General features: G+C 50.8%; 1 protein-coding gene across 2 annotated transcripts; it reads left to right on the top strand.

Moving 5' to 3' along the window:
- The first annotated feature begins 4,615 nt into the window (after positions 1-4,615).
- Positions 4,616-13,797, top strand: HERPUD1 (homocysteine inducible ER protein with ubiquitin like domain 1). Of its 2 annotated transcripts, none has more exons than XM_037041671.1 (8): positions 4,616-4,872; positions 7,644-7,721; positions 7,813-7,884; positions 8,525-8,655; positions 10,796-10,918; positions 11,425-11,772; positions 12,123-12,228; positions 13,034-13,797. In XM_037041671.1, the coding sequence occupies exons 1-8, from the start codon at positions 4,726-4,728 to the stop codon at positions 13,196-13,198; spliced, it is 1,170 nt and encodes a 389-aa protein (XP_036897566.1). In that variant the 5' UTR covers positions 4,616-4,725; the 3' UTR covers positions 13,199-13,797. The 2 variants fall into 2 exon arrangements, with proteins under 2 accessions (XP_036897566.1, XP_036897565.1); XM_037041670.1 differs by having other exon boundaries at positions 7,810-7,884.
- The last annotated feature ends 962 nt before the right edge of the window (positions 13,798-14,759 follow it).

The raw sequence follows: 14,759 nt of genomic DNA, 5'->3' as shown, positions 1-14,759 counted from the left end.
AGGAGAGTTCGGGTGTCTCCGCGTCTTTGCCAGTACTTGGTATCACAGGAATTCTCTTTAAAAAAAACAAAAGAGTTCCTCGGAGGTTAGGCTTCAGAGCCGGGTTCAAGACACCCCCCCCCCGCCCCGGCCCAAACTCGTAGTTCCATAAACAGTCACCATTAATGTTCCCTGAGCCCTTCCTCCAGGTCTGGGTGTATCCCAGGAACTTTAACAATGTCCTGCCATTTCAGCCTCACAACAGCCTTCTGAAATTGATACTGTTCTTTTCCTCCCTGTTTTAAAGATGAGAAAGTTGGGTACGGAGGGGTTCAGTAATTTGCTTAAGGTCACATAGCTCCGAAGTAGCAAAAGCTGAGTTTGAAAACAGGCCGCCTGGCCCTGGGCCCATGAGCTTAACCACGGAAGCTATATTTGCCCAAGCAAGTTCTGTGTACAGGTCCCTGTGGGGCTCACCGGTGATTGCCACCATTGTTTTTATTCAAATTTCACCCTTCCCCTTCTTGCTACCTCTTCCTTCAAGTTTTCTCTAGCTCCCCTCTTCTCCGCCCCTCAGTAAAATCCATTCATGTACTCACGAGTCCTTCAGAAATGTAGGAGACTTTTGGGTTGTCTTTTCTTTCTGTATTTTTGTGCAGTCTTATCGTCCCCATTATTTGTCACGGAGACCGGGGGTCATTAAGGTCACGGAGACCGGGGGTCACTCGTGTGTATCCTGCTATTCCTGGCACGTTTATTGGCTTGAATTTAGTGTTTGTTCTAAAGATGCTCCGGGCAAAACCACCAGGGACCTTTTCCAGAGGCTGGCTCACCTGGACACAACCCCAGAGGAGATGCAGAAAGTGGAATGCCTCTCCCCTTGGGGGGAAAACTCCCCTCTCGCTCTTAATACGGAGTGGAAGGGGTGCGTGTAAGGGCCCCGGTGCTTGTCACTGCAGGCTAGAGGACACGGGCTGTGTGCCATACTTAATTTCCCAACGGACCTGTTGTGTCCTGCCTGGCTGCTCCCACTAAGGCCTCTGGCTTGTTTTATCTGGCCTGGCCCCATCGGTCAGTGTCTAGCTGGTGGCAAGATTACCAGATCATAATCAGTCATTTTCTGTCATCCTGATGTAAGAAAGTCACATTTGAGTGTCCACAAAGGGAGAGCACAGGGCTTCTTGTTCAGAAGTCGTTCAGCATTTTCACGTCAGCAGCATTAAACCAAGGTAGGGGCCATGGCCATGGAGCCAGTTTTTCTGCGCCGACCAAACAGCAGTCCTAGAAAGGCGAACACAGGGACAATTGCTCTCCAAAGCCTCTACCTCCTTCCTTAATGTAAGGACGCCTGAAAAATAAACTGCCCCAGGTTCTGTGTTATCGTAAGGCCAACTGTTATGGTTTGAATCACGTCCTTCAAAAGGATGCTTTACGTTCTAACCCCACTACCCATGCATGTGATTGTATTTGGGAGTGATCAAATTAAGATGAGCTCTTCCCCAAAGCGGCCAGAGGGGACCTCTGAAAATGGTTCGCTCGTCACTTGACCCAGAAAGCCCCCCAAGTCAGGAGAACCAAGAGGTTCAAATCTTCGTGTTCACTTTATGAAGACTTGTGGAACTGCCCGGACTGTTAAGGGTATGCATATTCAAAAGGCCACCAGGCACCTGAAGGCTGTCACTTTATAGGAGCAATAGGTGGTGTTCCTGTTGTTACAATGGTGGAGTTGGGTCGGTGGCCCTCCCCCCAAAAAGTGCCAAGTTCTTGCTGCACATGCTTAAAAATGCAGAGAGTGATGTTGGACTTAAGGATTTAGATTCCCCAGTCACTGAGCACATCCAGGTGAACGAAGCTCCCCAGATGGAGCACAAAACATGCAGAGCTCATGGGGGGATCAGCCCACGTGTGAGTTCTCCCTGCCGCACAGAGAGGGTCCTGCTGGAAAAGAGCAGATTGTCCTCAAACCAGAAGAAGAGGCTACACAGAAGAAAAAGAGACCCCAGAAGAAATGGAAGATGGCCTGGGGGTAATGCAGCATCCAATAAGTAGTAATAAAAGTCAAAGCAAAAAATAAAGTAAGATGAGGTCGGTAGGGTGGGCCCTAATCCAATACAACCAGTGTCCTAATAAAAAGGGAGGAAACTGGGACTCGGACGGCCCAGAGGGACACACACCGGGAGGAAGCCCCGTGACCATGAAAGCAGAGGCGAGGTGATAGAGCAACACACCCAGGAACCCAAAGACGGCCAGCAAACCTCCAGAAGCTAAATGGGAAAAGAGGCCTGAACAGACTCTCCCTCGTGGCCCTCAGAAGGACCCAACCTTGCCCCAAACCTTGATCTCAGACTTCTAGCCCCCAGTATTGTGAAAAAGCAAATTTCGGTCCTACAGGCTGATACAGAGAGATCTGATCAGACCACGGGGGAGGGGGCAATGGTACACAGTCTAGGACCCGGTGACTGAGAAGCCAAATGCCTCCTGAGTGCCCAGAAATAAAGAGAGGGTGGCTCTCTTCTTCCTCGAGGATGCCTGGATGACTATGCACAGCTGCCTGCGTTTCCAAACAGACAGTATTTTGGATGGGAAGGTATTTTGCCAGGGGCAGCCTAGGGTCGGGCCTGGCTAAGGGCGGCAGGGCGTTCTTCTTTGGGTGTTCTAGAGGGGACGGGCTCTGGGGTAGAAGTTTCCTGTTCCTCCGAAATTGTGCAGCTTTTGTGTCTTTTGTTTTAGTTTGTGAACTAAGCCTATAGAAATAAGATAATTAAGACTAACAAGGGGCGTGATAAAACTCAGGTATTAGAGTTTAGCCTTAATTGATAGGCTTAAGTGATTAAAGCTGCAACTAAAGAGGCGGTTTAGCCTTGCCCTGGCTGGCGTAGCTCAGTGGATTGAGCATGGGCCTGAGAACCAAAGATCGAGGTTCGATTCCCAGTGAGGGCACATGCCTGGGTTGCAGGCCAGTTCCCAGTAGGGGACCCACGAGAGGCAACCACACATTGATATTTCTCTCCCTCTCTCCTTCCCTTCCCCTCTAAAGATAAAAAAATATTTTTTAAAAAGAGGTAGTTTAGCCTTAATTGATGGGCTTAAGTGACTAATGCAGTAGAGAGCTGTTATTCCAAAATTGGGAAGTTTAAAAATATTTTTATGTACTCTTTATGGTTTTTCCAACCATTTAGTCACCTTATATGCCCCTTCACCTTGCAATCACCTTACTGTTGTCTATGTCCATGAGTCCTTTTTCCTTTTTGTCAATCCCTCCACCCCTTAACCGCACCCCCCCCACCCCCCGCACACACTAGCTGTCATCTGTTCTCCGTCTATGAGTCTGTGTTTTGCTTGTCAGTTCGGTTCATTAGAGTCCACATATGAGTGAAATCATATGGTACTTGCCTTTCTCTGACTGGCTTCTTTCACTTAGCATAATGTTCTCCAGGTCTATCCATACTCTTACAAAGGGTAAAATTTTCTTCTTTTCCCCCGGCCAAATACAATTCCAGTGTGTCAATGTCCCATAGTCGTTTTATTCATTTATCTACTGACAGACCCTTGGGATGCTTCCATATCGCTGTGATTTTGCATAAAGACTCCTTTATTACCAAACCTTTGCCTCTGGAAGTTTACCTAGAGGGTGGCGGTGGGCTGTGGGACCCCAACTGACGTTTGGTAACAAAGCCACCCTGTTTGCGGACCTTCACCCACCACCCAGACCAAGTTCCTCCTGTTACCATCCTGCCCCTAAGCTCCTGACACACCCCTAAAAACCAGATGTCTCAACGGGACTGGAACACGCATGGGGCTGGTGCACTGTCAGTTCTGGTTTTCAAGACCTTTTTTCCTTCTGAAGGGAGGCAGGGAGGGCCTGCTTCAGAGAGGCCTTCGGGGTCATATTTTTTTAAATCGTGAGAATCCTGCCTTCCTTGTCTCAGCCCCAATTTGAAAGAAGCACCCGTGAGCAACATGGGGCCCTTTCCCAGTGTCTCCGTGGTCTAGCTGGACTGTGGCCTATTTGCCATTCATAGGGTGATGTCTCGCGCTCAAGGGTGTAACGTCCAAGTCCAAGACCACAGATGAACTGGCACCTTTGGATCAGATGCCTCCATCCCTTCAGTCCCAGGAAGAAATGCCCAGCTTCTTCCTTGCCCACTGGGCACAGCCTTCTGGGTGGGCTCGCAAATAGGGTAGAAGTGGGGCAGCCTCCGTGCAACATCCGGCTGCAGGGCCCGCTGACCCTCTCTGTCCCTCTCGGGGACCAGAAAGGGGAAGCAGGACTTGACGCCAGGGCGCTGCTTTGTGAGGGAACAATTTGCAGAGGCTGCCAAACCGGGAGGCGGCCGGCACGGCCCTGCCTAGGGCGCCCTGAGCTCCCAGACCTAGGCAGCAGTCCAGAGCACTGCAGCGAACCCAGGAAGGGTCACCGAACCCCTAGTTAGGGTGCAGGCGCCACGCTGGGTGACGCAATCGCGGCGGGTTGCATCAGCCGCGCCCACGTGCTCGGCCCGCCCCTCCGCCCACCGATTCGGCCTCCGATTGGGCCACGTCGGGGCAGTGGCTTCTGCCTCAGCCAACGGGTGGCAGCCACACAGGGGTCCTTAGGCAGGGACCGGGCGCGGGTTGACTATAAAGAGAGTGCAGGGTGGGGGCGCGAGCCCCAGAGACGTGAACCGTCGTTGCGGAGTTTGCGGGAGGCTGCGGTGCAGCCTGCCTGGCTTCTCCGAGTGCAGCGGAGCCCACTGCACAGCCGACATGGAGGTCGAGCCTGAGCCCGAGCCCGTCACGCTGCTGGTGAAGAGCCCCAACCAGCGCCACCGCGACTTGGAGCTGAGCGGCGACCGCAGCTGGAGCGTGGGCCACCTCAAGGCCCACCTGAGCCGCGTCTACCCCGAGCGCCCGGTAAGAGGGGCCCCGGTGCCAGCGCTCCCTAACCCCGGCCTCTTCGCGTGCCCCTAGGGAAGCCGCGACCGCCTCCCCCTTCTCTGTAGCCTCTCCCTTCATGCGCCTTCCCCCGATCTTAGGTACACACCCGATCACCTCGCGCAGGGCCGTGGTCTCCCTTTCCCTCCCGACCTCCGAAGACGTCCCCTCTCCTGGCCCTGTGGCTGTCACTTCCTGGTCCTAGGCCACCATTGCCCCGCCTTCCTGATGGGCTGCCTTCCCCCGTCTCCTCTCTTCCTCCCCAATCCCTACGGCTGTCACCCTCCTGCCCCACCTCCCCAGACCCCCTTTCCTGCCCCCCTAGATCTGGTGGCCAGCCTTAGCCAAGACGTTGAAACAGCTGTTTGACCTTGGGCGAGTCAGTTCACCCTTCAAGCCTCTGTTTCCCCCAAAACGACAGGGCGGGTGGCTAAATGTACCTCGTTAAGATTGCCTCCACTGGATAGAAAAAAGAAAAATGCGGCAACAACAACAACAACAAAAGAGTTTTCTGAATGCAGCTAGCGTCTCGCTGCGGAGAGGAGAGGGCAAGTGCCAGCCCCAAGGCCACTGGGTAGAGAAACATGGTGCTCTCCCAGGCAGTGTGTACTTAAGGTCCCACACCCGGAGCCAGACGTGGCTCTTCCTCTCCCTGTCCACCTCCCGCCACAGCCCCTCCCTGCCACACTTGACTGACCAGCCTTTGCTGAGTCCCGGGGAGGAGCCCGCACACTTTCTGATAAAGAGGGATTTATAGAGGGACTTGGGCGGAAGGAGTCTCCTTGAGTCTGGGTTTAAGGCTTTGGTGCCTCAACTCCAGAGACTTCCTCGCTTTGTTTTGGTTGACACATCTGTCAATATCACCCTTCTCCCCTCCCTCCCTCCCTCCCTCCCACGTGACTGAGGCTGTGAGTTGGACCTTCCTGTATTTACTTTCCACTCTCACATTATGTAAGTGTCAGCGGTGTTCTCCACTGCCCACGGGTGTAATTCTCCACCAGACGGGAGAGGGCATCAGGGTGGGAAAGGGCTGTGAATTTGTTCCATCTTATCCGAGGAATTTCAGCATGTGTCAGGGTGTTTGTCATGTTTATTCAGTGGCACATGTGCAAGAGTTTTCCTTCTGAGTTCTTTTGATATTTGCTTGCTAATGTGCATTCACCTGGGAACTCTGCAGTTTTACCCAAACAGCAGGTGTTGTTTTGAGAATGGCTGTCAGGTACACAAATTGGCGAAGCAGGTGTCCTCTCGGGTTGCGTCATTTGGAAAGAGACTGTTCTGGAGGAGAGCTTTCCTTGGGGGAGGAGCATTACTCCTGTGAAGACCCACAAGTTGTCAATAATGGGTCTCCCAGATATGCAAATTTGGGTTTAAAAATTATGGCAGGAGAGTACTCATTTGTGTGTATGTTTTCTTTTTAATGTGAGAAGCCTTACTTTATGATAGTTGTTTGCTTAACATTTAATTTTCTGTCGAATTCAGCCTGGATGAAAACACAAGAGTGTCAATTTAGGCTTTTAATGGGAAAAAATTTAAATGGCAGGCAGCTGTGGTTTTCAAACCTTCTCCAGCACAGAACTTTTTCATGTGATGCAGGGTCCACCCCCAAGTCACATGCAGAGATAACATTTGCTGATAAAACCTACCAGTGGCAACGGTGGTGAGCACAGCATCCTACTTAGCTATGTAGTTTTGTTGTTGTTGTTGTTGCGCAGTTGGGAAAAACTGGGTTTATGCAGGTAAATGGGTGGTTATTATTTTGTTTTAAACTGCTCGCTTTATAATCTTGGGCTACTTGGCAGGTGCAGCTGGATTCCAAGTTTTGCATCATTGGTTTTCATGGCAACAGCAGGCCAACACACTGGGTGGGGGATCGCCAGTGTCCTAACTTCCACAGTTGAGGCCACTATCTTTAAGCACAGTTTTTAAAAGGAATTAGACCTGGCTGGTGAAGCTCAGTAGATTGAGCATGGGCCTGTGAAGCAAAGGGTTGCTGGTTCGATTCCCAGTGAGGGCACATGCCTGGGTTGCAGGCCAGGTCCCCAGTAGGGGACACATAAGAGGCAACCACACATTGATGTTTCTCTCCCACTCTTTCCCCTTCCCTTCCCCTCTCTCTAAAAATAAGTAAATAAAATATTTTAAAAAAGAAATTAGAAATAGAATTTCAAAAGGGAGAGTCGTATAAAAGTATGTGGAGTCCCTGTGGCTTTAAAATCACTGAAATGGGGAAGAGGGGCTGGAATCTGGCCTTGCGCAGGTGGTGGCTTTGGGCAGGTCCGTTTCAGGGATGCCACGTCTCACAGGGCGGTTGTGGGATGTCTCTTCAAGGGCTTCGGTCTAGAACTGCTTCATGTTATTTTGGGACAGTGGTAGGTGGTTTTGGGGGGAAGCTGACTCTGGGAGTGCTTTGCATTTCCTCTGAGCTAAACCCAAGTTTTAGAGTGAGGGGCTGTAGGAGCCCCCCCACCCCTCACGCCTACATTTTCAGTGGCAGGAGGCAGTTTTCCTGAGAGTCCAGTAGGTCAGTGCAGGTTTGGGGGCATGGGGATCATTTGCCGTCCTAAATGTATTGACGTGTTAGAGACTGGTGTAAACTTTAGCACTTTCGAAATAAAAGTTCTGTATACGGGCTTTCGAAGAAATGTTTTCCTGTGGTGCTGGTGGGGGCATTTAAATTAATTGGATGAAACAGTCTTCTGTGTTTGGGACGACGTGCTGACTCCGCTTCCCTTTCTTTGCATGGGCAGCGTCCAGAGGACCAGAGGTTAATTTACTCTGGGAAGCTGCTGCTGGATAACCAGTGTCTCGGGGACCTGCTTCCAAAGGTACGTCTTGTACGTGTCCACTCTGGAACCCTTTCAAGTTCTCACCAGGCTGCATTCAGGTCCTAACGTACCTCTGTGTTGCCTTCAGCAGGAAGCCCGGCACGTCCTGCATCTGGTGTGCAAAGTGAAGAGTCCTTCGAAAACACCGGAGATCAGCGCAGGGGTGCGTCCGCTTTGTCCTGAGCGTGAGGGCCTGTGTGGCTCGGGCTCTTGGGGTGGGAAGGAAGGAAGTGGGATGGAGCTCTCAGGGGAGGTTCGATGGCCTTTTTGGCGCCGTGTTTTGTGTCTTCCCCAGCAAGAGTTAGGGTTAGAAACTGTTAGCAACACAAGTGAGGGTTTACTGTGACAGTGGCAGACAGTCCCACTGTTGTTGGGGTTAGGTGGGTGGCGTTCCAGGCACCCTGCCCTCTGGGTCAAGCTTGCTGGTCGGGCTACATTTGGAGATCTGGTTGGTCAAATTTAATTTCTTGATTTAGTAAAGGTAGCCGTAAGATACACAGCGCACTAATTATTAAGGAGCTTCTCAGCAATGATAACTCCTTTGGAAGGTTTTAATGAAAGTATGGTGTCGTTACTATAGGAAAAAGTCTGAATGAAATATGTGTATTGAAATGTGTATTGAAATCATGCTGAACAAATTTCAGAATTTTTTTTTTTACGTGACATTGTATCTGTTTAATCTTAGCACGTTTAGTGGTCTGGGCAGGGCACATAAGCCACTGACAGCAAAACCACCCCCTTAGCTTGGTTTCCGGGAGTTGCATCAGACCCTTTGTTCTCACGTTCATGGTCTCTGTACTTAGGTTGCTGAATCCACAGAGCAGCCTGCTGGTTCTAATCAGGGACAGCACCCTGGGGATGCCTCCAGTGAAGGGTTAAGGCCGAGGGAGGCTCTTCGGCACCTTCCTCCCTCTGCATGGGAGACCATCTCCAGGTGAGCGTCCCAGTCAGGAGCCGGTTTGTGCACGTGAACGCGCATTATGTGCATCGATTTAAGAATAAGCTGTTAAGGTTACGTGGTGTAGTCACGGAACTTCAAAATGTACAAAGGGTTTCTCTTTAAAGGTCTTTTATGTTTAACTCTTATCACTACCCAGCCTCTCGGGAACGTACCAGAGAGTGGAGACGTGTCCTGAGAGGCATTTCCCCTCCTGCCCGGTGTGCTTGGCATGTGCTCGCCTCAGGGCAGGAGTTTAGTGCGGCTGCCTTGCTGGGTGGCTTGTCCGAACACTGGCTGACAAGGGGGGAGGGGACTCTTTTAAGCAAAGCTCTGCCAAGGTACCAGGGAAAAAGGCCATTTTCTGCAGAGCGATTTGCTTTTTCCTTTAGAGCAAAAGCCAGAAGTGATGGAAGCCCAGACACTGGGATCTCGTAGCTCTCGGAACACCTTGCTGTAACGCTCCTATGGGAACACATAATATATCCACACGGGTTGGGATTTTGTGATTCCCCAACCCCTTTGCCCTCATTTTCTCAGTTTCTAACATGGGATTGTTAATAAATCTGGGTGTGTGCAGAATGAGGAGCTTTTTGGGGTGTTTTTTAGTTCATGGAAAATTCAGATTTTCACAGAAGTGGGGAGAAGTATACGATGAACCGCCACATGGCCATCACCCGGCCCCGTAACGGCCGCGGTGTTGCCGTCCCCCACCCCTCTTCCCCCAGAAGGTGTGAGTTACTCCCCGACATCGTGTTTTCTTGTGACATACTCAGTGTGTCACATAAAAACCTTTCTGTTAAAACAGATTTTATTTTTAGAGAGAGGGGAAGGGAAGGAGCAAGCGAGGGAGAGAAACATCCATGTGTGGTTGCCTCTCACGTACCCTCAACCTAGGACCTGGCCCACAACCCAGGCATGTGCCCCAGCCAGGAATTGAACCAGCAGCCTTTGGCTCGCAGGCTGGCGCCCAGTCAGCCACACCAGCCAGGGCCATTGTGAAAACCTCTTGGTTACCTGGCATATCGGCAGTGTCATCATCAGAGCCAACAAAAGCATTTCACTCTCCTCTCATTTCCATGCACTGTAGTTTTTTAAGTGGTTACAAACTGCATCACACCAAGACCTACTGGTGTGGGAAATACCCCAGGAATGGAATTTGGTTAGAAGACTGTCAACATGTAAACTGGATAGGATAGAAACAGTTAAAACCTGTTCCTTACCCTGACTGTACCACTTGAGCATGGAGGCCCATATCTGACTGTTGTGAACGCCACTGGAGTGAAACTTGATGATTCCATTCAGCAAGTATGTGTTGAGCAGCCAGTGACGTGACTTTGTTTAAGGAAGAAATGAGTTGCCCAGCAGAGATGACCACTTCGCCAACTCCTGGTCTTCATGCAGTTCTTAGTTTCCGTTCTGTGAAGCAGAGCTCGCCATGTGCAGCTCACAAGGCCCCCCTTGTGACCCCCCTGTGCTGGCCTGGGCAGTTTAAGGCTGTGTTGCATGATAGAAAAATGGGTTTGGTGTCAAATAAACAGCTCTCAAATCCAGCCCCGCTGCTTCCTAGCTCAGTGCTACCTTACGCGAATAAGTCTCTTGTCTTCCCCAAGCCACACTTGGGGCTCCTCTCTATAAAGCTGAGGAGAGCTCCCTCCCCTCCAGGTTGTTGGGGGTCAGCCTAGTAGCCTATACAGGGCACAGGAGGGCAGCGGGCATGCTCCGGCGAGGCCATATGCACACATCACTGCCTCCCGTGCAGAGTCAGGTCTAGAGGCCAGGGAAAAGCGGCTAGTGGGAGGAGAGGAGCCTTCTGGAAAAGCTCTGGGTGGAGGTGGCTTTTTGGAGCGGCTTTGTAAAGGATGAACAGTGGGTTTAGACCTGCAGTGAGACTCGGCAAGTCCTCAGAGGGCGTGGGAACCCACTTAGCCTGCGGAGGTCCCGCTTGTTTGTACGTCCTAGTGGTGGCACAGTGATGGTGACCACCCAGTGCTGGGCCCTTGTGTTGCCCGGGGACCACGTGGGAGGGCTTGTCAGCCAGCCCTTTCTGTGCTCGAGTTATACAGCTGCTGGAACTCAGTCCTCACTTACCTGAACTAAACCAACTCAAAGTGTCCTTTAAAATCATCTTCCGTAGGCCGGAAGCTGCCCAGCTGGCGTTCCAAGGCCTGGGGCCTGGCTTCTCGGGCTACGCAACCTACGGGTGGCTGCAGCTCTCCTGGTTCCAGCAGATGTACGCCCGGCAGTACTACATGCAGTAGTGAGTGCTTCCCTGCCTGTGGGGGGCGGTCGGGGTGCCCCAGGGTGGGGGGGGCCACCGGTGACCTGTACCGTAGGGGGTGCTCCCCAGCAGAGTAGCTGCGAGTGCTGCCTGCCAGTGGGTCTGCGTGTTGACTCAGCGGTGTTGCTGTCCAACGCATGGTCTGGTGACTTCACATGGGATACGTCACTTCCTTTTCAGTATGGGGTGTCTTTAACATTTGGAGAAAAGTTTAATTTGCTACGACACCATACTCTCATAGTGACCTGGATGCTTCATTCCAGGCCAAATTTAACATGTTGCTGCTTCTAAAAGCAGGAAAGTCACGCGTGTAGGCATGACTGCTAGTGAAGAAGCTCTTTACTACGTGAAAGAAAAGATTAAGTTTGTATGTACCCACTCGTAATTCTCCACAGTAAAGGACCCCTGTGTCAATAAGCAGATGAGACCCACAGTCCGCACAGTGCTTTGCTCTCAACGGTCTGCCTCTGCCATTTCTGTTTCAGTTTAGCGGCCACTGCTGCGTCGAGGACTTTCGTTCCCTCACCAAGTGCACAAGAGATACCTGTGGTCCCTGCACCTGCTCCAGCCCCTATTCACAACCAGTTTCCGGCAGAAAACCAGCCAGCCAATCAGAATCCTGCTCCAGTGGTGGTTAATCCCGGGGCCAATCAGAACTTACGGATGAATGCTCAAGGCGGCCCTCTCGTGGAAGAAGATGATGAGATCAATCGAGACTGGTTGGACTGGACCTATTCAGCAGCCACATTTTCCGTTTTCCTCAGCATCCTCTACTTCTACTCCTCCCTGAGCAGATTCCTCATGGTCATGGCAGCCACTGTGGTTATGTACCTGTAAGCAGAGGATTTGCTCTCCTTTTCTCCCTCCGAGTCCAAATCACCCTTCACGGCGGTGACTCCGGCACTTACTGAGCACGTGCTATGTGCCGGCCGTTTAGGTGGCTGGGTGTCCGATGGTGAATGATCACAGGCCCCCGCCTTTAAGACCCCGGTGGGCCAGCAAGGGAGTCTAGGGGATGGTGGACAGAGTGTCTCCACAGATGGGCCTTGCAGTGAGCTTCTAACTGGGGTGCTCCTGGTGAGAGGGGGAGTGCGGGGGACCTTATCTGACGAGAGGCCTTAAACTCGTGTGTAAACCTCACTGTGAAGTTAGCTGAGATGGACTTCTGTGTGCTTCCCTGCAGGCATCACGTCGGCTGGTTTCCGTTTAGACAGAGGCTGGCCCAGAACTTCCCGAATGAGGGTCCCCTTCAGGAAGCTGCCCGCCAGGACCCCAACAATAACTTACAGGTAGGAAGCTGCGGTGGGGCTGGCCAGCGGGATGGGAGGTGTGGGGCTTCGAGGTCCTCCTCTTTCAGTAGCCAGTGCTGTGGTTTACCACTTTGAGGCTCTCTGTCTCGAGGTGTTTTCCCATTTATTCTTAGAACAGTAGCTATTTTCAAAACAATAAGTAGATCGTAGCAGCTATCAAGTGTTTTGTCATATGGTGATTTGCATTTGGGAATATTGAAATAAAATTTTTAAGCTCCCAAACTGGAGTTTCCGTGGTCTGTACTGAGGTGTTAGTTACACCGAGTGCTGGTGGGTAGTTACCCCAGTGAAGGATCAAGAGCACAGTCATGTCCTCGGAGTAGGTTTTCTGAAAAATAACACACAGAAATAGAATTTTTATAAGGCACTTTAATGCATAACGCTAAAGGATAGTCTTTTATAATGTAAATTGGCACGCTAGTGTCTGTTTTAGAATGCTGGGTTTCCATTTTTAGTTTAACTCATAACATTGCCAGACGTAGAATGTCCGTATTACTGAGGAGGTTAACCTAATGACTTATTTAATAATAGCGGGAGATCTGGTCATTTGATTTATTCTGATACTTGCTGCTGGGGATAGTCAGAGCTCCGACCATGTCACCAGCGCGGCTGTGCCGTGGAGAGCCCAGAAAACACCAGCCAGCACACCGTTCCCTGGGGTCCCGCCGGCCTGGCTGCTTTGCCAGGGGCAAGAGGGACCCGGCATTTCCTCTGCCGTCGCCCTGTGTCTTTTGGTGTTCATTGCGGGCCTGCCTATTTTCTCACTGTGGCTCCTTACCTGCAGGAAGGGCCCGATCCTGAACGCGAAGACCCCAACCATCTCCCTCCAGACAGGGACGTACCGGGTGGCCAGCAGACCAGCCCTTCGTTTATGAGCACAGCGTGGCTCGTCTTCAAGACTTTCTTTGCCTCTCTCCTTCCGGAAGGCCCACCAGCCATAGCAAACTGATACTGTTTGCTCACAGGGTGCTGGAGGCTTGGACACACGTAGACGGGGTCGTTGGACTCCAGTCAAACTTCCTCACCTGGACGTGGCAATGGCACCGGGTTGGGAACCAGTCAACAGGAGGCGCTGTGCTTTTGTGATGAGCAGAAGCAGAAAGAGAGACGTGAAGCCATGATACAAATTGCTGAACAAAACCATGCCCGCGGCTTCTCATGTCTTTATTTTGAAGAGCTTTCATACATACTGTGCGTAGTTTCGTAGGCGTTGTACATAGGGGGGCGTTGGTGTCGCATGCTTGTGCCTGAGGGCCTGTCCAGATGTGCGTGTCTGCATGTGCGTCTGTGCGTGGACGTCTTAGAGGCAGAAGCGGTTCTGCTGGGACGATTCGATTCCTGTTGGAATGTTCAAATTACACTAAGTGTACTACTTTATATAATCAATGAAATTGCTAGATATGTTTTAGCAGGACTTTTCTAGGAAAGACTTCTGTATAACTGCTTTTTAAAATGCACTGCTTTACTTTAAACCAAGGGGGAACTTTGCAGAGGTGGACACCTCTGCTGGGGTTTTCGTTCAATAAAGTTTTACTATGAATGATCCTGGCGGAGATTCTCAGCGGTTTATTCTGGGCCCGTTGTCACCAGATGCCCCGCAGCCAAGGTACTGCTTTTTATAACAGGATGTTGGTGCTAACGAAGTGTGACCAGGTAAGGCCGTGAACGTTTTAATTTACTAGGAATAGATTGGGTTGGCCAAAAAGTCCATTAAGTTCTTTTCTGTAAAATAAAACACATACTTTTTACTTTCACCAATTACCTTACTGATTTGGATATTTTGAGTATGTCGGCTATCGCCCCCTATTGGCTTCTAGTGGGGAGAGGCCAGGGGTGCTGCTGAAACATCTTCTAATGCATAAGGCAGCCCCACGGCAAAGTTATTTGCCCAAAGTATCAGTAGTACCAAGGAACTTTGCAAATGACTTTTGACATTTGATCGGTCACAGCACCTTCTCCATACACTGCACAAATCTTCGTTTGCACTTCAGTTGCATTTTCAGCATAATCTGAAAATGTTCCGGATTTTCTTCCATCCTTAAAATGGCTGCACAAAAATTCAACTTCGATAAGTTGTTTTTTTAATGCACACTGATATGGCAGCTGTCACAGTACAATCTAACAAAATTGTTTTGAGTGAAGTGAAAGACAACTAAGTGCTAATAGAGCCATCTTACAGAAAAAACCAAATGAACTTTCTGGCCAACCCAATACTTGTGTTTGTGCCCATTTCTGATTTGAATAGCCCTGGCTTTACCCTGGCTAGTATGGCTCAGTGGACTGAGTGCTGGCCTGCGAACCACAAGGTCACAGAGACCTCACATTCCCACGTGCGTGAGAGGCTCGGAGACAGAGGAGGATTGAGGCACATGAGACATCCTGAGCTAGAGATGGGGCCATACACACTGGGGGGCGCTTCAAAGGGCCACTGCAGGATGGGAAGAAGAACATGACTTTTGATGTTATAAATGGAACTTTGGACCCCTAGAGAAAGGTCAAAAGAAGTTCTC

Source organism: Sturnira hondurensis, unplaced genomic scaffold (genome assembly GCF_014824575.4).
Source record: "Sturnira hondurensis isolate 20B ecotype Veracruz unplaced genomic scaffold, ASM1482457v3 Scaffold0003090, whole genome shotgun sequence".
In the NCBI taxonomy this organism is placed as follows: Eukaryota; Metazoa; Chordata; class Mammalia; order Chiroptera; family Phyllostomidae; genus Sturnira; species Sturnira hondurensis.
This window is presented reverse-complemented; position numbering and strand designations above follow the sequence as displayed.